This window comes from Juglans microcarpa x Juglans regia, chromosome 6S (assembly GCF_004785595.1).
Source record: "Juglans microcarpa x Juglans regia isolate MS1-56 chromosome 6S, Jm3101_v1.0, whole genome shotgun sequence".
NCBI classification, from domain to species: Eukaryota; Viridiplantae; Streptophyta; class Magnoliopsida; order Fagales; family Juglandaceae; genus Juglans; species Juglans microcarpa x Juglans regia.
In genome coordinates, this window is record NC_054605.1 from 13724861 (window position 1) to 13751129 (window position 26269).

A 26269-nucleotide genomic window follows, 5' to 3' on the forward strand; every position below is an offset into this window, starting at 1 on the left:
TTGGTTTAAAAATAATTCCAAGATATTTTTTAGAAGAAAATGAAATATATGTGTTCTAAATGATGAACAATAAAAAGAATTTGCTTATATGATAAAAATCAAAGTAAATAAAAATGAGAGAGTAAATGAAATATCAATAATAAAATTTTTTTTACAGGATGAACAGTACCCGTTACATGTAGCAGGGTATTGTAGCTAAATGTATTTTACAGTTTATTTTATATAATCGGATGAAGCTTCTTTTTAGAACAATTCTTCAAATTATTTACATTTTTTGTATAATATAAAAGCCATTGTGAGTGCTCTTAGAGGAGCCTAAGATTAAGGGTGGGAGAAATTTAGACAAATAAAGTAGAACATATAGTATGAGTAAATGTTTTTTAACAACATTAAAGGCTCAATAAATGATATGGAAATACAGTTGATGTTTTTATTTTTCTTCCACTTTAAATTATAGAATGAAAACTGACAAATATATTTTAGAAAAACTTACTTCTCCATCTACTAGCTATTTATACGTTGAAAATTATGAAATTTAAAATTTAAAATTTGAATTTTTCAAATAAAAAATGACAAGATAAATCTCGTAAGTAAAATTGTAAATATATACAGCATTACTCTTAAATGCCGTATTTAGTTACACATATAAAATTAAAGTTGAATAAAATATTATTATAATATTGTAAGTAATGATTATTTTCAGTGTGTAATATCATTATCTTTTGCCCATCTCAAGGACTAGATATTAACGAGGACAAATTATTACTCATGCTTTAAATTGGAGGTTAGATGAAAATTCTGAAAGTTGGGGCAGTTATATGGCAATAGAAATGATAGTTTGTGGGAGTGTAGTAGTAGTGTTATTTCAAATTCACACACACAAAAAGGCACAGTAACATAATGGTTCAAGAAAGACCTCATCAACATGATGTGCCTGTAGAAACCATACAGGGCCACTCTAATATCATGATAATTCAAATGTTTGATCCAGTTGCAGCTTAAAAGAAGGATATGTCAAAATAAAAGGAAACAAATAAAGTGTGTGTGAGGTATAACTCATACTTTACAACCAATCTATAAGAAGAAAGAAATGCTAAGATTAGGGTGTGATTATACATCCCATGGGTTGGAAATGCCATTGTCACAAGTCTAGACCGCTTTCCTCGACAAATTTAAAACAACCAGAGGCTCATTTATTAAGAGGATGGATAGATCACTGAGATGGAAGCCCCGGTTCCTTTCGCTGCCGTGAAAAGAATATGAATCTCATTTCTTCTGAATCGATGATTGACGTATAAGCAAGACTTTTTTTTGCTTGTTTGGCGAGGGGCGAGAAAGAAAAAATGTAACTAGAAATATCATATCCATTTGCTTTAGAACCAAAGAAACTAATAATCTCCTCGTTAGCTTTTCATAGCATCTGATCCCTCATCTCTGAATTTTTCAAGAGTTAAACTGCAGTTGTCCATTGTGCAGGCATCAAGAAGACCATGATTCCAGAGTTTGATCATGAATAACCTCCAACACCTGAACCCACGAGCATATTTATATGACAATTTCAGCTATAAATAAATAAATAAGTTAGCATAAAATGTAAATGACTAAATTCAAGAAAATAGTTAGGCTCTTCAAGTGCTTGACCACAAGGCATAATGTGACTTGGTATAAACGAGCTTGAAGATGTCATGAAGCAGTATGTTGTTCCCAGAGAATGCGGAGGCTAATGATCAAAATATATTTATCCCAGTTGAATATTAAACCTCATTTAATAGAGAAAGCATTTGAATGCTGTACTACACCTGATGAACCGTGTTTGTATGGATGGAAAGTGCGGGAAAATTGGTATAAAATGCTTAGAGGTATGTAGAGGACAATCAAGAAGTTTAATGCAATAAATTCTAGGGAACTGTGTTTGTATGGATGGAAAGTGAGGGAAATTTGGTATAAAATGCTTAGAGGTATGTAGAGGACAATCAATAAGTTTAATGCAATAAATTCTAGTTTCCCTCTCTTTTCTTTGGAGGCAAGGTCATCCCCGAATTTGACCAATTTTCCCGCACTTTCCATCCATACAAACACAGTTCTTCGGGTGTATTACAAATGCCATCTCCTTCAGGTCAATAAAATATGCCTCTTATGTGAAGCAGTTCACATCGACTCTAGGGGCACAAGATTTCAATTCTGTAAATGTCCATGAACTCTAATTCAAATGACACTTTCTCCCCCATAAGAATGGCCGGAGGGTGAGATTACTGCTCTTGAGACTCACTGGGTGAATCGCAAACTTACTAGTAAAAGATGAGTAGTATAAGAAGTTGCCATATAATCAAAGTCAGGATTGTTAATCCATATATTTCAAGAACTTCATTTTATTTTATTTTTAAGGGATAAAGACTTCTACTGAGAAAAAAAGGGATTAATCTATAGCAAAGGCCAATTATATGCGTCATACAAGAAAGGCACATGCAAATATTCGTGTCTGCTTGTTACATATATTTTGATTCTAATTTGACCTCAGTGTTCCACAACCTGATTATAATTCTTATGCTTGTCATGCGTAGATTGTACAAATCACCCACAAAAATATTACTGGTGATAGATCAGTTGAATAGTTGCCACACAAACCCCCCCCCCCCCCCCCCCCCCCCCCCCCCCCCCCCCCCCCCAAAAAAAACAAAAAAAACTACAAAAATAAAAAAAAAACCAGAAAAATGAAAAATAAAAGAGGAAAAAAGATTATTCTATATCCTTCAATAGCAGGGCAAATTTAAGCTTCTTAATTTACTAGGACAAAAAAACATACCAAAAGAGAGCTGGAGATGAGACGAGTTCTTGTCCATGAAGCTTCGAAAATGCTTCGCATGCCCAGGAAACATGACCATCTGCCAGCACCCTGCCACAATTAAAGTAATTGTTCCTTCTGTTATTAAAGTTTTCACTCAAGAAAGAATGTGCCTCACTCAAAAAAATAACTGGTGCACCTAGGTGCTATATGAATTTCCTTGAAACAGTACATTACAGGAAAAAAATGAAGACAGAGAAGAAGTGCCTCACTCGTAGCCAGAAGAAAGCAGAAAAAAATTAAATTAAATCAAATAAAAACATAAACATTGAGAAATATCAGAATGCTACATGTAAAGAAATATAACTACCTTTGCTTTCTCACAAATGAGTTCCAAAGATGCATAAGCTTCTTTTCATCTTTTGTAACATCCACAAAGTCATCAAGCATCTGCAACATAACAGTTTGGTATTAATTTCTGAGTCCTAAAAGGGTTTAGCAGTTTGGTATCAACTTGGCTTGCTTGTCTCTGAAAATCATGCAGCCTACTCAAAACTCTGTTTGAAGCAAGGTTTGGGGGGAAGTAATAATAGAAATGCTCTCAAAACTCAATTTTCACTCTTACGCTTTTATTATTATTATTATTGGCACCAGGTGTCAAGAATAAATTCATGACTAATCTCCCAAAGGTGCATAGGCCCTCAGCAAGGAGTTTATACGACTCCTCGCTGTTAAAACTCGGGACATCCAGTTTCTATGACTCACCCTAGGATCACTACGCCACCCCTTGGGGTTATACGTGCTTATGCTTTAAAGTGCATAAAGCACATCTCATTTTTTAGGATTAACATTTGTCTGAGCCATGGGCATACATGAACTAAAGTACACTTAATTTTAACTTCCAAACTTTCTAGCTCTAAATTCCTTTGCTAAGCTTGATAATGCTGTTTGCATATCTTTGCAGGTATTAATTCACACAAACAATTAGAGCATATGCTTCGAAGAGAATGATTCACATAAACAATCAGACACTCAAAAATGGTGAAAACATTTAACGGAAATCCTTTTACATAAAAAAGGAGCCTGTGTTATCTGCTTTGTTACTAAATTGGAGGGTGCTTTTTTTTTTTTTTTTTCTCTCGATGCTTGCATACATAATGCATAAGTGGAGTGAGAACCCTAAGAGTTCTCTTTTTGACAGCCGTTGTTCTCTTCTTTGTTCTTTTTATTCTCACTTTCTCTGTGTCTTCTGTTTCTGTCCTGTTCAACTAGATAAAATCTTCTCAAAGCAGTGCATTTATTCCTTTGGCATTCACCAATTTATGCAGAAACAATAAGAACCAAAATCTAGAGAAAGAAGCAATAAAAATCAGATATAATTATCAAGCATACCCTTCGATCCTCAAGATCTGCAATGTCATCATCAACTTCATCTTCACTATCCCGGTCTGAAAGTACTTGATCTAATGCCATAGTCTTCAAGTGCACAAATAAGAATGAATTAGAAATTAAACTAGTCATCTTTGCAGCCACCTATTTTCCTGACATGGTGAAAGACCATGTAGGGTATTTACACTCAACTCTAATCCAAACAAAATATTGTAACTATACTACTGATATAAATAGGTTGTGTCCCTATTTTCCTGGAAAGTCCTTGTGTTCCTTTCTCTTCAAATAGCTTTGTCAAAGATTCTTTCACCAAACATAAATAAGGAAGTTGAAAATATCAATGAAAGCTTCCACTAGCCACTAGAAACTAAGAAAAGGTGAATCATGCCTCTTAGGGAAGATATTCAGCAAACTTGAAATCAGAAGTGTCTTGTAAGAACTAGCACTTCATATGCACAAGACTCGAGTAAGACAGAAACAAATAGAAGAATCCTTGGCTAAATCTTGCTGAAATTCTTAACATCATCATTACAGTAGCTTAGACTTAGAGGCTATGTACCAAATATTAGACTGAAAGCCAATTTTACAATGAGGTCAAGAATTATCAGACACAATCTTTTTGTGTGTGTTTGTATATACATAATTATATCAAAGTTATTAAGAACGAAAGTTATTACAAGTAAATGTGCATCCCATTTGCACGCATACATCAAAGTGGCTACTTTAGGGGAGTTCAAAGTAAAATACACATAAGCTGAGATTAGAAGATCTGAGAATTATACAAGCAAAACCAGCATATAATGCCAGGTGCTAAAAACAGTTATGAGTGAAGGACAATGGTGTGAGGAGCTATGATACAAAGTGGTGGCCCATTTGAAAAGTTCAAAAGAGAAAAAGAATGCCTGCAAAAGATCAGTTAAAAGAAATGTTCTAATAAATCCCAAGAAAGAGTTGGAAATGATCAAGGACACACAATGCAATTTCTATTAATATTTTAACAACTTTCATTTTTCAATCACACAAGGTCTGTGAGGGCCCAGTTCTAGAAAGCAACTGCGTTGAAAAGCAACTGTGACAGATAGAAGAGTGCACTACATTATATGAAATTTTCTACAACAAATACAACCTATGCAAACCCCAAAAAAATATTTTAATAACACGTAAATTTATGAAAAATAAAAAATACAAAAGCAATTTTGCTTATGCTAATGACTCGCTCCCTCTGGCTAAATTACAAAATTTATTCAAGCAAACCTATCAGAGAAAAGACGGCCCGAATTGTTGAAAAGATGTCCTCCAGAAACTGTATTGCAGCATCAACAGTGATGGAATAATACAAAAACTGTATTTTTTTTACAAGTACAGGGCATGTTAAAGCGGACAAAACTGTATGTTAAGTATAATAAAGCTAAGATCAAGTTTAAAACGAGTGGGATATGCATCCAACATCCTATAACTCAAGCATATAAAGATGATTGATGAAGAAACAAAATTCTGAAAATAGGTCTAAGAATCACTGATTACCTGAACTCTGTGAGAGTGAAAGAACTGTCGCTTCTGCAGGAGCACACGGCTGAAAAAAAAATACGTGGAAGGTTCATAAATGAATCAGTATGCCCAAAAAATATGTTTCTTAAAAGGGGAAAAAATCTCAAGAAGCACGTCCAAAATTTTTTTCATACTGTACAAGCACGTCCAGAAGTTCAGGAGTTCAGCATGACAATATTATAAGAGTAAATTCTATTCAAGTAATGACCATAGGACACATGCAATGATGATGATAATCTCAAACTCCAACACTATCAATGTTTTTTCAAATGGTAAACAGGTAGGGTTGCTGTAGATTTTATATTCAAATCTTACAAAACCCCAAGGGGTGGCGTGGTGGTTCTGGGGTGAGCTGTATAAACCGGATGTCTAGGCTTGAATCTCCGCTATCACACTCTTGGGGCAATGGGAATCAGGATTGGGGAATTTCTCCTCGACTTACCCTAGGCGCACTTGCGGGAAACTCCTTACCAAGGGCCTTCCACCCCCGGGATTAGTCAAGATTTTATTCCTGGATACCCGGTGCCAATAAAAAAAAATCTTAAAAAGGAAAAAACTGAGGCTGAACTAATTACAATTTGGTAGTATAGTGCAGACAAAAACTACTGTTATTGTGAATTGCTTATTTAAAAGATCAATAAATTGAAAGGCCGCCAGCAGAGTTACCAAAGGCAGACATAAAAAGAAGCGAAATTGGCCCTAAATGGAAGGAAGAAACATCAGCCCCTTAATAAAATCTATCTGCTTTTAATGCACAGAATACCAAAACAAATAGGCACATGATTGCAGTTTTCATTGTAAAGTGAAACAAAGGCTTTTCGGAACAAAAATAGAATAAATTTATAAAAGGAGTTCTTTGCAATGCTATTGAAGAGTGGAAATAAAAGAGGCATAACATAATCCTGGTGAACATACTTTCTAGGGTCTGACCGCTCAGCGCTTGATTTCCTTGCTTTGGCAGGGACTGCAGGATCACTTCCAGATACTGATTTAACACATTCAGGATCAACAGAAGATTGAGCCATGGCAATTGAAACGCCAGGAACATTAGAACTGGATGCAACACGCTCTATGCACCCAGCAGCACCAGGATAATCAGGACCATAGTTTCCTCCAACCCTTCCATTATGCATTTCTTTCACACTAGGAAATGACTTGGAAACCATCTCGCCTTTACATGATTGAACATCTGATCCATGAAGTTAAATTTCAGGCTTCCATACTAAATAAAGAAGATGGAACGAAATGGTAACCTTTCCCAAAAATATATTGCAACTTTGCCATGCATCCGCATGTTCAAAGAAAACTAAAAGAAGAGACCTATAATCTGACCTCCCAATGTAGGCAATCAGCACACTAAATCTAGCGTGGATCTAGAAATACCTTGATCAAACTTTTTTTTTTTTTTTATAAGTAATTACCTAGATCAAACTAATTCCATATTCGAATCAAATTGTCATGGATTTTTTTTGCAATTAACTTTATGCTTGGTTTAACCATGCAGCAGGAGACAATACCAAATTATTTTGGTATGTCAGTTTGATCAGCTTTTGGTACATGTGTTCTTGCAGATCTAAAATCATTCTAAACTCATCATAACAAGCTCAAGGACGAATGAGATTGCTCATAATCCGTGCTTTACCGTCCAGATATGCAAACAAACATCCCAATGACGGTAGCACCAGTAAAGTTAGAACCTTTCCAGTGAAAAAAGAAATGAATAGGATTCGGAACATGAACGACTTCTATTTCCATGGCAGAATTGCTTAAAAACTAAGGTTGCAAATAAAGAAATGAATATACCATCATCCTTCTCCAAAAAACCATTATGCATATGTTCCCCGACTGGTCTGGGTGAGTCCAACTCCAGGAACTGTACATTAACAAGCTTTTCATTTTGATCAAGTTCCTTTCGCCTAAGCTTTCGCGGCCTTGAGCTGTACATACCATTCGATCAATATTTTCAATTCTCAGTAAGAAACAAAAACGATTTCAAAATGAAGTTTTAAGCTGTTTCATATGAAAACAGACCAAAACAAAAATGATTGCAGTTTTGGCTCCACTGAAGCAGCTACGGTCTGTACACAAAAATAATTTTTTTTATTAGTCATCCATGTATACCAAAATAATTCGACATGATATGATAGTTGGAAAAGAACATATGCTCTTTGGTTGAAAATAGCTTCTTTTAAAGGTGAAGTGAGGATGATTCTCATTACTGGAGAAGAAAATATTGTTTCCAGCTAGTAATGGTGCAGCAAAATGCATAATTTTCATCACATTAAGGCACCATGTATTCATGCAAGTTCTTAAACAAAACTATAAAAACGTGAGGGGCACCATATACATATGATCTTATCCAAAAGCGCAAAACACATATAAAATGATGGGTGGAATGTGTCCTAGAGAAGATAGCAAATCCCATGCTCCCAGGGTTGAAGTTGGGCAGGGCTGGGAGAGGAGATCGGATGCATTAGGCTGGTTTGGATGGGAACCACCATTAAGACTAAACCCCAGATTACCCCTGGTTTTTTTTTCTTTCTTTTTTTTTTTTGGTTAGAAGTTCCTGACCCCTGACCCCCTCCACCAAGCTACACCCCTGCACGATCCACAGTTATCTGTCTATATACGAGACATCATGACCATTCTCTCATGAGTCCCTAAGAGAAATCCTTCAGTGCAGATTGTAAGTCAAAAACCAGATCAACTACTTAGTTCCCCATGAACTGCTCTTATCCAACATGTTAACAAACAAGTAATTCAACCTTGATGAAAAGTGTCTAGAATATGTCTACGGGTGAAAATGGAGTCATTACCTCAGATCTTAATATATCAATCTTCACAGAGACATTCACTGCCTGATACTCTTCAGTTACCTACAAAATATATGTTTCTTGACAGTCTTTCCAGAATGGCTCAATATGCAGCTGGAGACTCGATATTTAAATTACAAACCCAAAACTCAAAGTTGAATAGGTCGTGTGAAGAACTCAAATGATACCGAAGACCCTGCATACAAAAATGGAGGCATTGTTTTCAATGGTCAAAGAAAATTACTTTGTTTAAGATATTAACAATCCATCGCTATTTTAAGAAACCAAAGCAATAAATTTCATGAAATGATTCAATTGGCACAATTGAAATGGTAGCCTAACAGTTCGTTATGGAAAAATAAATGGCACTTAACTGGGGAAAAAAAGTGAGCACAAATCAGATGCTAATTTTAAATTATAGTTTTAAAAGTACAGTAAATAAGTCCCAACAGAGGATAATTTAAAATAGTGGAACTCGTGGGAGAAAATAAATTTTTTTATGGGCATAAATAAATGCTTCAATATCAACATTTCACAGCATGAAGTATTTTAAAACCTACGATAGAAATCCATCTTTTGAAAAATTCCGAAATTTGCACAGCTTTATGTGAACAATAAAAAATATAAGAAAGTTTCTACTCTTGAACCATCCACTGCACTCAAATTTAGGGGAATTATTTCCTCAACCTTGGGCAAAATAAAAAATTTAATAGTTTCTGTTAAACATGTAATCATGAATGGAATGACAAAAAGCCCTATAAAAAAAAATGAATGAAATGACAAATAGAACAAAACCAATATGGCAATCCACCTTAAAGCTTGCACATTGCATCAGGCAAAATGGACAAGAGAAGTCATCAGTTACTGCATGTTGAAAGAAACATACAATAGTTAGCATCTGACCAGAATCAAGTTAAGTAGCACACATCCTACATCAATAATTTTTTTTTTATAAGTAAGAAGAGATTTTATTAATCCATGTAATATGATGTATAAACGAGTGATAAATTAAGAAAGAATAAAGTTATTACTCACTTCAATATCATTTTCGTTTAATTTGGTAAGGTATCCAGATGTACTAAGATAAACTAAAGGAGGCAACTTCAATTTAATACCCATAGTCAAACTTGTAAAATACATAAAAAGAGCAACTATTTTCATTTAGTGCCTCTGAGTATTCATCCAAGCAAAACCATTTGAAATAAAAACCTGAAATATTTGCTTTTGAAATGAACATTCCCTTCTACGACCAAGACGTCACGTTTAATATCCAGATGTACTAAGATAAACTAAAGGAGGCAACTTCAATTTAATACCCAAAGCCAAACTTATAAATTACATAAAAAGAGCAATTATTTTCATTTAGTGCTGCTGAGTATTCATCCAAGCAAAACTAATTGAAATAAAAACTTGAAATATTTGCTTTTTGAAATTAACATTCCCTTCTACGACCAAGACGTCACATTTGAACTAAGATCTTTGGCCTCAAGCTCCTCACTGAAGATGTTTGACTACACAAACTTTTATTCTATTGCTCCTACATGCTACATCTATTGAAGAAAAAATAATAAAATTTGGTTGAGTTTTCTAGGAGTTCCAAATTAGGCAACTTTGATTCGTGGAAAATTGAGTGTGTTGGTGTATTAAGGCATGGATGACTAGCTCTCTCTACCATTGTTCTTCACAATGCCGTGTTTTAATCGTCAGCCATTATAAAAAATCCTTAATTTCCATGACCCGAAATCTTTTTTACCATAAACAATCAACAACAGAGTCAAAATTGATTCAACTAGCAACTTCTGGAACCTCTTAATTTTCAATATCCTGCACTCTTCAGTCATCAAACTCTAGACATTTGAAACCAAAGTCAATGTACAAACCCTACCTTTCTTCCACCTTTTTAAACACTAAAATCATTAGTTTCTCCTGACTTCTGTCCACCAAATAAACAAACTAAGACAGTTGACAATATCTGTCCTATATCTCCACAATTGACAACATAAACAGTAAAGGTCATAATTACATAAATCACAATCAATAGGTAGCATGACTAACTAGGATGAGCCTGAGTCTAACTAAGCTCCCTAAATTTCTCAAATCAAGCTAAAGTGCTATGTAAACACAAGGCAACAGAAAATCAAGGGTATCAACATGTTTTTATGTTCTCCTTGGCAGGTATGAAAAAGCATGGCGGACCATCATCTACACATGATGACATGGTGTGGTGGAAAGTTCATCGTTCCCTACTAGTCCAATGAGCTTCATCATGCTGACCCCCACAAGGGAACCAAAAAAGTGTATGTATTGAATATGCAGGGAAATTATGTGGCTGAAGCATGATATAACACCCAGTTCTTCACCATAAGAAGAGGCTAGTTAGCTTGAGAATACAAGAGGATTCTTACCAACACTTGCCCTCGAATGTCCATGAAGTTAAGAAATTGAGAGATGCTCAACCATTTTTGCATAGTTGAAGGTCGTCAAAGCCCTTTTTTTCAATAAGCAATAGTGTAGACTCAGGATGCCAAGGGGATGCAACCCATAGACACTTGTATAAAACAAATATTGCACCATCATCCAAAAGAAAAGACAAGAAAATGTATGACATAATAAGAAATCAAATAATCTGGGAAAGAAGAATGTGGGAAGCAAAAAGGACTTAACCAATAAAATTAGGAAATCCCAACGGGTATATGATAGGTGCAACATATTTGGCTGTATTACCTACCCATTTACAGCCAATTGACTTTGGCCATGATTGATGATTTAGCCAACTGACTCAAGGTTTCCCCAGACATATCAAGCTTTAATATAAAGTTTGACAATGAAACTCTCCAAAAAATTGCAATCACAACTAGTGACAAATCGACCACATCCAATTGTAGTTGACATATGGGTGTTCAAATCAGCAACCCATTACAACATCAAAAGAACTCTCACCCCCCCCTATCAAGCAGTTCAAGACCAGTTTGAGATTTTCAACTTGATTTTCCACCATTCAGCTGCTTCATTTACACCATTCAGCTGCTTCATTTACCAGCACACTATGTTGACAGATCCTAGGGTACAATGCAGGGTGGCTCAATATATTTTGTGGCCTATGGCAAACAATTAAGATGATGCCTTGATTTAATAATAATAATTTATATTCAATATAAAATAATGAAATTTTATTTAAAAACAGCTCTTGACTTTTGAGAAGCAAAATTACAAATCAAATTTTTATATTCAAATTTTCTGGTATACAACAATGAGTACAAGTAATGAGGAGAAAAGGAATAAGCTGAAGATTATGCATATAAATACAAGGAGAATATAATTATAATCCTTAAATCGATAGACAGAAACAAAGAGTTCAGACATCACATATTGGCAGGGAAGAAAAAGGGGGGAAACCATTCTTGATTAATTTAATTTTATCATTCTATGTCCCTATTAACTAAACAACTCACCAAACCAAACCTTCTAGTACTAGTATTGTCTGCAGGTAATGTACTTGGAGTGACATGTATGATGGACTGGAACCAATCAGCATACCGAAAAGATAAGATAATATGGGAATATCCATTTGCAAGCACAACAAAATCATTAACGGACAAAAAGAAGTATATAAAAGGTGTTCGGAAAGACGGAATATGGAGTTTGATTATATGACTCATAATAAATAAGGTCATAGAAACGATGTACCATGCTGAAGCGACAAAGAACATTCATACATACCTTCAGTCTTCTGTAGCATGTTGTTGTAGTCTCTATAGTTGAAAATCACAATTCCAGCCTTCAATCTATTCAAGAATATACAGCCAAGGAAATTAACCAGCCATTAGAGCAAACAAAGAAACCAAAGATTAGCACATTGATGATAACAACATGAACTGAAAATGTTTCTTTAATTTTTCTTTCTGTAGGCAAGCATACTTTTTATGCACTAATACGAGACCAATTTAATTCAAAATAATGGAGTGAAAGAGGTAAAGAAAGACCTAAAATAGAATGAGTAGAAATAGAGAATATGTCAAATAGGAAGGCAACAAAGAGTTATTTTTTATAGGAGGATGGAATGGTAGAAAAAAATAATTGTGGCTCACCCCTACTAGTTGATGAAAAATCATAGAGCCAACACCAATTCAATTGGGATTGAGTTGACTTGTAATATGAAATGGGAATATAAAATTGATTAAGTTGAGTTGAGTAGGATATGTAAGCATAGGGTAATAGATTTTTGGGGGGGCAAGTTATAAGAAATAATACTGAGGGAAAAAGCTCCAACGAGATTTTCTGTGGAGTGGACATGGCAACGAGTTTAAGCTTCCCTTAGTTGGTTAGGACAAGGTGTGCTCTCCAACGAGGGGTGGCGGGTTGGGGGTTCGCAATTTGAGGGTCTTCAACAAGGCTCTCCTTGGGAAATGGTTGTGGAGATATAATTATGAGAATGAAGCATTATGGAAGGTCGTAATTGATACTAAGTATAGGAGTATAAGGGGGGGGGGGGGGGGGGGGGGGGGGTTGGTGCTCTAATGAAGTTAGGGGGCATATGGAGTGGGGTTATGGATTCATATCCGGAAAGGTTGGAGGTCTTTCTCTAGCCACACTAGGCTGTGTATGGGGATGGTAATAGAATCAGTTTTTGGCATGATGTCTGGGTTGGAGATACGGCTCTCAAGGATGCTTATCCCTCTATTTTCATAAATGCACGGGAACAAGATGCTTTGGTGGCTGACTTGAGGAAAATTACTAATGGCTCACAATAGTGGAATGTCAGTTTCATTTGGGAGGCACATGATTGGGAGGTTGGTGTTCCTGTTGAGTTCTTTAACTTGTTATACACCATTGGAACTGATGATACAGTGGTGGATAAGTTGGTTAGGTCTCCTTCTAGTAAAGGAAATTTTTCTATACGCTCTTTCTATGAGGTTCTCACTACTCAAGCTAGTAATCACTTTCCATGGAAGAGCATTTGGAGGAGTAAAGCACCTCGTAAGGCCACTTTTTTTGTTTGGACTGCATCCTTAGGGAAGATTCTGACCATTGACAATCTAAGGAAACGTGGGTTTATCCTTATTGACTGGTGTTGTATGTGCAGAAACAGCAGCGAAACAGTGGATCATTTACTTCTACATTGTGAGTTTGCAAAGGCCTCATGGAATTACTTTTTCAACAAAATGGGATCAACATGGGTTATGCCGGGGAGGGTGGTTGACCGATTAGCTAATTAGAGAGGGATCAAGGGGATACCACAGATTGCAGTTGTGTGGAAGATGGCTCCCATTTGTCTACTTTGGTGCATTTGGAGTGAAAGGAATGAACGAAAGTTTGAGAATCGAGAGCACTCCTTGGAAGAGTTTTAAGTGTTTTTTTTTTTTTTTTTTTTTGGAAGACTTTATTTATGTGGGCCATTGTCATAGAGTTTAATAGTCTCAACTTTCATGATTTCCTTGTAACCATTTCTAGTTCCTAACTAGGTGTAATCACATGTATACTTCATGTGTACTTGGGTTATCCCTATTTCAATATCAATAAAATATCTACTTATAAAAAAAAAAAAAATGGGATTGATTTCTTTATCGGAATGTTATGGTATAAGTGAAAGGAAAGCAAAAGAAATTTCTGCCTCCATGACAACCTTCTATCATATAGAGCATACAGCTGACCTAGAATTCATTACAATTGTATCTTCCTTATCTTAATTCTACTATATTTCCGATAACACCCCCCCCCCCCCCCTAAGCGAGAGAATATATATCACATATGCCAAGTTTGGAACAAATAAATTCTAATCGACAAGACAAAAACTTGTAACATATCAACCAATTGGTCTCAAAAATTCACGACTATTGTAATATATCTCCTATTAGCATTTTGTCTCAGATGAAATGAAAATCAATTTCAACGTGTTAGATCTTTAATGGAAGAAGGGATTAGATGCAATGTGTAGGCAACCTAATCAAAGAATGGTACAAATGGAGTAGGATGAGTCATTGCCTTGTACTCTACTTCTACACAAGATCACACCGCCATTGTCGTGTCTTACTTTTCCAAGCAATCATGTTACCAACTAAGAGCATTAAATATCTTGTAGTACACCATCTATCTGTTTCTGTAAACCTTCTACCTTGAGGTTTCCGTGTGGGTCTATACAGTAGACCAAGATCAGTGTCTCTCATCAGAAGTTGAATGATATGAGTGACAACTTCTCAATGTGGAAACCTAGGATCCTCCAAGAACAGACTAATAACACTAACTACATATGACATATGTAGCCTCTCTTTTTTTATAAGTAATAATATATATACATAGACTGCCGATGGTAAGACATCTCAACTTTCCAGCTAAGCAACAATAGCTACTAGGATGTTCCAATAACTTGCCTTATTCTTGATTAGCTTCAAATTAGGATACCGTAGGACTATCAACAAATTGAGCACCTAATAGACCCGTTTCCTCCCAAAAATCAAGAACATATTTCCTCTGATTGATACCCTCCTGAAAACTGCAACTTCAATACAGAGAGGTATTCAAAGTTTAACTAAGTCTTTGAAGAAATAGGTGCTGCAAAAATTGTTTCAACTTCGTAATTGCTCTCGAGCTATTCCCAATAATCGCAATACAATCCACATATACTATAAGTAGAATGTAACCCACATCAGTACGCATTTGAAATATTGAATGATATATTTGACATTTGTGGAGATCGAATTTTAATATCGCAAAAAAGAAAAATTCCAAATTATGCCCTTGGTGGCCTTTGTTAGACAATATCGAGTGTTGTTACCCTATATACACTACCTCAATGCTACCCTTGAACGACAGACCTAGGTGGTTGCTCCATGTATACCTCCTTGAGCAAATTTACCAAGAAGGAACACATTCTTAATATCCAACTAAAACAATGGGCAGTCAATTTTAGCAGTAAGGAAAATCAACACCCAAGCAGAGGAGATTTGGCAACCACAGGGAAAGTCTCCTCATAATAAATATTGCAAGTTTATTTATAGTATTTGGCCATCAACCAGGCTTTTACAAGGAGGTAAGAAAATAAGATCCCAAGTCCTATTCTGATGTATTCCAACATCACATAGCTTGCCTCCAACCCGAGCTAGATATCACATCTTAAGGATAGGAATATGGGAAGTAGGAGGTAAAGCATGAAAAAGAAGGAGACAATGTATGAAAAGAACCAGTCACAGATAGGATGCTTGGTGACACAAGAGCAGGTACCTTTCCAGAGAGCAATAGGTAGCAATTCTAAAACATTGGGAGACTTGGATCCAATGATGGTGAGAAAGATGTGGAGGCATAGAGTTGATTGTAGCAAAAGACAAAAGTACACTAATAATAGAGTTGTAGGACATGGTGGTGAAGATTATAAAGTAGAAGATTGCTTAGAATCAGGTGGACATGGGATGAGACATAAGCAAGCCAATAATGGAGTTGCATGATGAGTCGAAAGAGTAGTCATCATGACATTGAACTTCTCAAAATACGATGGGGATTCAAAGAATGTGACATCAGCATTGACAAAATCTTGCCTAAAAAAGGGACTATAGCAACAATATCTATTTTTTTTTTTTAGACTAACCAAGGAACACGTGCTTATTAGCACGAGGATCAAGCTTCTTACATCCAGGGATAATATTATATAAAACAAACACACCCAAAAACCTTCAATGGCATGGAGAAGACTAGGGAGGTACAAAATAAGATGGAGTGAGGAGGCTTTCCCTAAAGTGCAGAGGAAGGCATAAAATTACTCAGATATCGCATAGTGAAAAATGCATCACTCCAAAAACATTTAGGAACATGCATGTGAATTGCGAGACTTCTTACAATGATGATTCTTTCATTCAACCATGCCTTTTGTTGTGGTGTGTGAACGCAAGATGTCTAATGAATAATGCCTTTATCAAATAGATACATTGAAAAAGGAATTGACTCGTGTTCTTTACAGAGTCAAAACATAAAATTCCTTTATCTGAAAGAAAATAACAAAGATTGGGGTGCTTGAAGAGGAGAGGCAAGGGCAATGTCCTTACGGTAAAAGCCACCAACTTCAAGCCCTACACCAATCATTCTTTTCATCATGGGATGTTGCAATATACAAAAAAAAAAAAAAAAAACTTATAGAGCACTAAAGAGAGTGAGTAATTTTGCATATAGAAAATAAATTGAAGGTGTAAGGGGGTTTTTCCCCCCTATCAGTCAGTATAGCAAGCCCATGAGGGACCGCGGGGGAAGCAAGTCAGAGAACCCGGCCAAGCCCAATGCCCAACGACCCTCCACTAAAAGGAGTCAATGGGCCTCTACAGAGTACTCGGCTCACGAGCAAAACCCACCCACGAAGCAACCCACTCGTATGGAAAGCGAACGGCAGGGGTTGATGGGACTCGCCACCCTAACACCACCCCAATGACACTTTACCCTCGAGAACCTGCGCAGGCAAGTGGAAAGGAAATATGGAGAACCCTTGATCTCCTGACAGCAAGCATGGAAGGGCTTAACAAGGAGCATCCGCATGAAAAAGTAAGTTAAGGAGTCAAGCCGCATTAATGACGCCACTCCCCTAACTCTACGTCGCATTAATGACGTCGTCCCAGAAGCCATGCCGCATTAAAGGACTCTGACTAAGCGAACAGTTGAAGTGACATGGACTCCCTGAAGCCAAGTGTGAGTTGTCCCCACCCAGAAACCTAGTATAAAAGCCGACCCCCAGGTACGAAGAACTCTATCTGATTCCTCTAAGCTCACGCACGAACTACTAAGGAGATATATTAACTTTAGCATCAGAGACTCCCCGGCCTTCACCAAGGCCCCTCACTCTCCGTGTTTCTCAATTGTGCAGGTGAAAGACTCAAGACTCGAGTTGCTGGAACTCAGCCCGAAAGCGTACAAAACACAACGTTAACAGAAGGAAAAACCATGAATATATAGGATAGACAATACATCTATATTAAGAGCAATATCTATTGTTCCCAATGCCTTGAGGCCAAGAAACTGGATGATAATGAGACAAGGAATTATACAACCAGTTATACGTTCAGTTGAGCCAGAACTGATGATCCAAGGATATTGAATGGGAATACAAGACAGAGAAGTGCAATGCCTAACAGGGAAGAATAGCCATGGAGGAGAAAGTGACCCACTAATGAGCTAAGAACTTTGCATAATCAACTCAAGAAATTGGAATCATCTCAGAATCTGGTGTAAGACTAAGGTTTGATGATGAAGGTAGCTTATCCCGAGAAGTAAAGGCATGATGAACTAACCCAAATGGCTTTCCATGTAGATCTCAGCAATAATTGATATAATGATTAGCATGACCACGATAGATACATATGCAAGATTCGCGACCTCTAGTATGACAACTCCTTGAGAGTCACGACCACCATGTGAACCATGACCAGCTCGACCATCATGTGCACCATGTAAGCTGCCAAAACTACCATTACAATCAACAAAGGCAGATCGGTTCCCACAATTATCGGAACTCGATGGAGGGCTACTATAAGCCAATGTATCCAGCTGAACTACTATAAAATCGCCTGAAACACCACCATGAAGGGCCTAAACTATGGGAAATCAATTGAAACAGCCGAAAAACAACAGAACAGGCTGAAATATAAAAAACAAGACAATACTACACCGACACGGGCTAGAAATCGATAGAACCAAGCTAAATATGGAACTCAATTGACTCAGAGGATTCAAAAGTTGGTCACCTAGTTGAATACTGAGCGAAACGTTCAGAGGATTATCTTGTTGCTAGTTTTTTGTCCCTTTTTCCTAGTTGGACAAGTATCCTTCCATATTTTCTTTTACGGTACCAGGATGCTCAATTACTCTGATTGACACATATGATCCAGAAAATGTTAAGAGTAAGTTAGACTGCACGGGAGATAAACTTAAACAATCTATTAGCAGAGAAAAAGTTTCTCTTCAGAAGACGAGCCCTGATGCCAAATATAGAACATTTCACCGGTCTTAAAAAATACACACAAAATGATACAAAGGGTCCAAATTAACACATTTGTGGGTTCTGATTCCAGTAGAAAGATGGGGTGGATGTAGACATGGATTTTCATATGACTAATATATTTTTGATAATTAGATGTTAACACGGAATCCATACCTCCTTTTACGCCTTGCTTGTAATTTGTAATGCAAACATCTTCGAAGAAATGAAGGCTACAACAAACAAAATGCATTAGAAAGTAGAAGGCTAGAGTGTACGCAGGTGACCTAGACCCAAATAATTCACGTATATAGGGTGCCAACTGCCAACAAGTGAAGGGCGTGCAGTGGAGAAGATTGAGCCCATATTAGCATCAGTATCAAGATGATCGAGCTTATAATATAAAATTCTAAATAACGAAATTGGTACTATCTTGAATTTCTTTGGAAGGGTTGTATTTCATAGTGTTTCAGCACTCAAATAAAAGAATAACACTTCGGTGCTTTTAGAGTATAATGGTTCCAAACTAGACATTCTTAAAAAACATAAACGAGCTAAAGATAACTTGAAAGGATTCTGCAAGATAGTACATTGTGTAAAGCACGGCGCTGAAGAATATTGTATAGTTCAACAGGCTTGCAATATATTAGTAGACTCTCTTCAGCTGCAGTTTTCTTTTCTACAGACAATTGAGCACAAGAATTCTGACGGCACATCTTATCCGCAATCCCAAACCGAAGCAAGAGAGAGTTGTGCTGAGACAAAATATAAGCGTTATACACGACATAAAAAAACCTGGAACCCATGAATTTAACAGAACTGTAATTAACATAAATGCAACAGTATTTTTACAATCGGATCACAGAAAATTATTAATTACGCCCATGTAAAGATCGCATGTCAACAGAAAACAAACAACTTTCAAAGCAGAAAATCCAGCCCAATAAGTTTCCAACTAAAGAAGAAACTTTGCTTTGTTTATCATACCGAGAATCATACTTTTCTTTTGTTGGGTACATGGGAACTACATCTATATTAACTAAAGAATATAATGGAGTCGCATTCCACATAATTAACACCGAAACAGAAAATTCCATTCCCACGAACACATTATATGATGAGAAGGCTCACCGGATCGGATTATGGGTCGTAAGTCGCCGTTTGACTCTGAAATTTAGGCACAGAGGGCCAGCCAGCCGGAAAGATAGACGTTAGGTTTTTGGTAAGTCGTTGGGTTAGATAATTAGCAAAAGTAGATCCTTTTACTTTATTTTAATTTATTTCTTCCTTTTATTTCTTCTTTTTCCATTTTTTCTGTTTTAAAAATATTGTCTTTTAAAGAGTAAAGGAAAAGTACGTTGCTTTTTGCGCTCCAATTTCCAAAATAGACGCGATGCAATTTGACGTAGATTATAATTTCTTATAATTTTTTAGTTTAAATAGTTTTTTTATAGTTCGAAAGACATATATACAAAATTCCTGATAAAAATTAAAAAACTACTGTAGCAATAAAAAGATATTTTATACAAATAATTTCATGAGATCTTTTTGTAATTATGACTGTTTATCCGGATTGGATTTTTTTCAATCCAGTCTGAAATTCAGAAAATCGGATTTCAATTTTAGGTTCAAGGTCGAAACCCAGATTGTAAAATCTTGATACATATGGCCCGAGTATTAAGTTTACAATCTGGTACTTGATTTTTTTTTTCTTTTTTTTTTTAGTTTGAATGTTTTGATGTTGAGAAAAAATATTTGCAACTTGAATTGTGCAACCGTCGCGTAATCGTTTTGAAAAAAGTGAATAAAATATAGGATCTACATTAAAAAAATTAATTTTTTAATAATAGATCTCATTCTTTTTCAAAATAATTATGCAGCATTTACGCACTTCAGAATTGTATGTAAAATTACTCTTTTATATTTTTAGAAATTGGAACTCTTCCAGAATTTGTTTCATGTCAACCCAGTACACTAAAGTGTTATGAAAACTATGGACTGGTTTTTTTTTTTCATAATCATTTTTATCTTATCTGATCCAATCTAATCATTACAACTTTTTAAAATTTTCACATAAAATAAAATAAACAATTCAACTTTTTTAAATCTCAAAATAAAAATTATATTAAAAAATTATATTCTAATAATATTCTATTTAACTTTCAACTTTTATCTCAACTCATCTTATTTCATCTTATATGTAAAAACAAAGGCATATATCTTTTGGTGGTGATATGTTTCTACCTCTTCACCTGTAAAATATAAAGAAAAATTCTATTCATAAGTCTTACACATCACACACTATCTTTTTTATTATTTTTTTAAATTTGTTCTCTAATCAAATATGTGATATATGGATGATAAGTAGATAAATTTAATTGCTCTAAGAAAAATGAAACTAAAAAAATAAAAAAAAAAATTATGATATATAGTGTATGAGGGCTTATGAACAGCAAAACTCAAATATAAAACCTGTCGTAAGAAAAGCAAAACTGTAATTCTAAAAACGTTAACATGTGTTAACTGTTAAGTGGCTATTGTGGAAATAGACCCTTAATTAAACCCAATATAATCAAACTGGATCAGCCTTTTCGTACAACGTGGCAAGTCCGTATATAGCAGAAAATCTCAATATAGCAAACTGGATCCAGTCTGTGACAAACTGGATCAGCCTTAGCTTGAGAGTTGAGGAGGATTTATGTAGAAAATCTGTATATAGCAATCCAATCATATCCATTTGTAAAGACAAACAACAAAACATTCGGAGTCGGCCCGGTTTTGATTCGGATTAATCCAGTCCGGCCCGGGTATATAAGGTCCCGGGCTGAAACTCAGATGAACAATTTTATTTGTGACTAAAATATTCTCTAAAAGATGTTCAAGACCGAATTTGATGTAAATTGGGATTTCTTATCATTTTTTATTTGAACCGATTATACAATTCACATAGAGATAGACATTGTATTGTATGTAGATTCTGAAAGAAAATTGTTGAGGATATTTGAAACAAAAAATTATAAAAACATCTTACTCAATTGATATTGCCCTTCTTAAATATTTAAAAAATTGATTATTTAGAAAAGAGTTGCCTCAAATGCTAAACATGGACATTTTACTCGGGTTTGTTTGGATTGTGAGATGAGATGAAATTGGATAATTTTAGATGAATTGAATAGAATATTATTTTTTAATATTATTATTATTTTGAGATTTGAAAATATTGAATTGTTTATTATATTTTGTGTATAATTTTAAAAAAATTATAATTATAAGATAAGATAAGATGAAATAAGATGAGATGATTTATGTATACAAACGAACCCTAAAATATTTGTAGTTTGTCCATTATAAAAAAAAGTTAAAAACTATAGCGCGATATCTTATTCTCTCACTTTATTCACATGATAATATTTAACGATATTTAAAAAATAAATAGTAGATTACTATTTAAAATGGTACAGTACTCTTATTCTATCACAAAATTATTATATTATTAAAAAATTGATATAAGCACCAAATACTAATTTTTAATAACATGATATAGCGTGACAAAATAACAGTATTATGTTTATGTATTCCAAAACTATGTAATAATTATTTTAATACAAAATAAATAAATAAATAAAAAGATATTGAGCATACAAAGTGAGAAAAATTATGGTATTTTATAGTAATTTTTAAATTGATGAGTATTGTTCAAAATGACCAAAGAACCAGTCCTCCAATCAAATTTTTACCAATGCGGTCTGGTCCTGACTCCTCAATGCCTTTGACCACAAAAATCTATGATCTTTCGGTCCTAGGGGTTCGGTTTGGACTTTATTTATTAGAGTGCATCATGCCATCACATCTATAGTATTTAGGCTCTGTTTGAATATTAGGTTTCATTTTCATGTTAAAAAGTATTTCAGATCATTTGTAAATAAAAATAAAATAATTTAAAGATATTTAAGAACAGTTATATTCATAAACATAACAAGAATATCTCAGATTATTTGTGAATATTAATGATAATATAATAAAATAGTAATTAATAATAATGAAATAATTTAAAAATATCTATAAGAGTAATGTTCTCAAACATGCCCTTAATTTTTATTAACTAAAGAGAAAATAAACCAAGACAACTTTTGCCTTAGCTCAAATTAATTAATTAAATAAATAAATGAAATACAAGTGAAGTGTAGCCTATGGCTGTTCAAAATTAATTATAACCCGGCCCACAATGTAAATTATTTTATTGAAGAAAATATCATGATCAGAAAATTCTCAATTCTCGATGAGAATTCAAATATTCATAATCAATTCTCTATCAAAAAAATATTCACAATCAATTTGAAACTGGTCTTGAATCAAGATATATTTATAGAAAAATTCTATTTCTCATCATTTTTAACACTATCTTTTCAGATAGGAAAATGCTAGATCTCCCGCTGGGCTCCCGTTGGGATCTAGCAATGTATTTCTTTGTGTTTTCTATGGGGTCATTTTAAATATTTAAAAAAAAATTAAAAAAAAATCATAATATTATTAAAAAGTATTTTCTTAATTACGAAGTAAAATATAAAATTAGAAAAAAAATATTTTTATAAATTTTTATTTTACTTCGTGATTAAGGAAATATTTTTTAATAATTTTTTTTTCTTTTTGATTAAAGAAGTATTTTTTTAATGATGTTCTAAATTTATTTTATTTTTTTAAAATATTTAAAGGTATTAAAAAATATATATAAAAATAACTTTAAAAAATACATATAAAACAATATTACACCCCAGCGGGAGCTCCCAGCGGGGGACGTAGCATTGTCTTTTCAAATATGATATTAAATTATTGGTCCACGAGTATGATATAATAAATAATTTTTAATTATTAAATGTAATATTATGAGAGGATGAGTGGATAAAAAACATGTTAACTGTATTTAAGAAAAACTTACAAAAAATTTATTTCACTACGTGTCAATTATTGATATCCTTAAAACTAAGAAATTCAAAATTTAAAAATTAAATTACAAAAAAATTGATAAAATAAATCTCGTACGTAAAATTATAAATATATAAGAGACTTGCTAGATATAAACAGTTTGGTGCACCAAATCGCGTACTAACACTCACATAACTTTTTTTATTAAAAAAAAATATCTTACATTTAATATTGATATACAGTTTGGTGAGCAAAATCGCTTACAAAAAGATTTTTTCTATACATATATATATATAAATCTTGAAATTACATTAGTAGCATGCCCTGCATGCATGTTTCAATATAAAATTAATCTGTTTTTTAGATAATGAATTGAAATGAGATAAAAATTAAAAATTGAATAAAATATTATTAGAATATTATTTCTTAATATTATATTTATTTTAAATTTAAAAAACTTAAATTATTTATTTATTTAAAATTTAAAAAATTTATAATAATTAAATAAAATAAGATCACATAAATTGAGTTGACTTATAATCCAAACAAGCGTTAATTTAAAAATTCATTAAATATTGTTTTCAACTTTCGAGGTTGACGCGTTTGAAAATGCATTAATTATTCTTCTCGACATCATTTCAAAGTCCATTCATTGTATTGTCAACCATTGACGAATTATGATGAATACGAAATTTTTCCACGTACAATGCTACATAACTTATTAAGAAAGGGAAATGATAATCTTCCCGCTTGGTTACCGCTAGAATTTTATTATTATTATTATTATTTTGATTTGGTGATTAAAGAAATATTTTTTAATAATATTATGATTTTTTTACTCTTTTAAAAAAAATTAAAAATTACATGTATAAAAAAGTCAAAAAAAAAAATTCCTAAAACTAATGGTAACTCCCGATAAGAGTAATGGTAACTCCCGATAAGAGTTGTGAGCAGTAGTTGTAGAGCCACCCATAAAGTAATTGATGGAATAGATTGATTATTGTATTTCTTATATATAATAAGAGCTAATATAGACGAATTTAGTTCTTTTTTTTTTTTTTTAATTTTATCCTTCATTTGGCATTTGTTTCTCCTTTCTATCATGTTGTCATTCTTAATCAATTTACAATTTTGTCCTTTTTATATTTATTTTTGTTATTCTTCTGTCTTCCACCGCCTTCTCGAATTCTTTTTTTTTTTTCATGTTTCTGTTCGTATTATTAAATTTTTTATATAATTATAAATTTTTAATAACATTTTTATATAACCAAATAAAAGTATTACGTATTAATGCTTTCGTAATAAGAAAAATAATATTTACAGTCTTAAAATATATAAGTTTTACGCATTTCCTTATAATAAAGTAGATAAATATGAGATTCATATAAAAATTAATTTTTTTAATAATAGACCCTACTATTTTTCAAACGAAAATGATATCACGTCGTCTAAGTTTACTCTCTTAATTTGACTGTTTATATATTTTATTATTTTTTATTTAATTATTAAGAAATTGACTATTAATATATTGTAATTTTTTTAAATATTTTTAAAAAAAAGCAGCCAAATAAAAAAGTATAATTTACAATAAGAACACGCCCAATAGTCAAAACTGAATATCATCTTAAAATTATATTTAACATTAATATTAAGAATAATTACCTTTTGCGACGGTGATCGAAAAAGTAAAAAGATTCTCAACGCAAGATAAGTGGGGGGGTCCAGCACAAGCACAATACCTTTATTGTTTGTTCAAGTGGCCGGCAACGGATAATCGATATCTTTTTTTGTTTGGTGATAACGCACCTTCGACGACATGCGTGCGTTAAAGAAGAAAAAAAAAATCAGAGACTCTTTCATAATTTCGAACGAGTCTATTGCTTGCATGCGTGCTCAACAAGTGGTGTGGTTGAGTAGTCTACTTCCAATGAGTTGAAGCCTTCTGAGGGTTTTACGCGGTGACGTACGTTGGATTAACAAACGTATGGTACTTGAAAACTATAATTCAATCAGTTTTACTATGTATAAACAAGTTTACGTACTAATATGCATATTACTGTTATTGTCTTCATATTTTAAATTTAAATTAGTATTATTTCTAATAAAATCTACTTTCTAACTAATCATATTGAATGTATATGTGTATTAGTACACAGAATCACTTATAATTAAAATTTTCCTAATTCAATTGTTCAGTTGTTGCTTGAATTTTTGAGTTTTGAGCGGAAAATAGATAAATATATGAAATATATTTTATTGTTTATATTGTTACTCATATAGACATTTTGAATGGTAATAAATAACTAATAAATGTCGTAAGATCCATTATATATATTTATTTTTCTCATTCGAGATCTTTAAATTTAGACACTAATTTAAAATAAATTTTAATATGAATGAATAGTACATGAACAATATACCATTTTGCATTATGTTGTTTCACCCCATTATACAACCAAGGAGAGATTTTTACGGCTGCGCACGAAATAAGTAAAGAGTCGGGCTACTCTGCCGCCCAGAGTAGCCTGTTCCATTTGATCAACTGTGTTTTTTAAGTTTTTTTTTCTTTTTTTTTTTCACATTTTTTTAATATATTTAAATGTTTTAAAAAAATAAAAAAATCTCAATACACTTAAAATCACTTCCTTAATCACTAAGTAAAAAAAAATTATGTCAAGCGGTCAAATGGAGCGATACATTAGGGATGCAAAGTAGTTTTATTCATAAGTAAATAGTTTTACTGTTTCATGCATAGCTCGTAAAATCTTTTTGAAAAGTAGTACTATATATACTTATAATTTTATGTATAATATTCATTTTGTCGATTTTCTTTTAAATTTTAAATTTTATAATTTTTAACATATA

At 33.5% G+C, this 26269-nt stretch overlaps 1 protein-coding gene across 2 annotated transcripts; it reads right to left on the reverse strand.

Annotated features, from left to right (window-relative positions):
* Positions 1 to 917: 917 nt before the first annotated feature.
* On the reverse strand, positions 918 to 19773 carry LOC121237274 (polycomb group protein EMBRYONIC FLOWER 2-like). 2 transcript variants are annotated; one of them, XM_041133950.1, is made up of 15 exons: positions 19613 to 19773; positions 19072 to 19236; positions 18659 to 18714; positions 12253 to 12317; positions 9344 to 9396; positions 8675 to 8728; positions 8536 to 8595; positions 7751 to 7797; positions 7523 to 7656; positions 6635 to 6908; positions 5696 to 5744; positions 4175 to 4258; positions 3153 to 3232; positions 2804 to 2893; positions 918 to 1527 (listed from the first exon to the last, which is right to left on the reverse strand). In XM_041133950.1, the coding sequence occupies exons 2-15, from the start codon at positions 19195 to 19197 to the stop codon at positions 1404 to 1406; spliced, it is 1296 nt and encodes a 431-aa protein (XP_040989884.1). In that variant the 5' UTR covers positions 19198 to 19236; positions 19613 to 19773; the 3' UTR covers positions 918 to 1403. The 2 variants fall into 2 exon arrangements, with proteins under 2 accessions (XP_040989884.1, XP_040989885.1); XM_041133951.1 differs by lacking the exons at positions 18659 to 18714; positions 19613 to 19773 and having other exon boundaries at positions 19072 to 19210.
* Positions 19774 to 26269: the final 6496 nt, after the last annotated feature.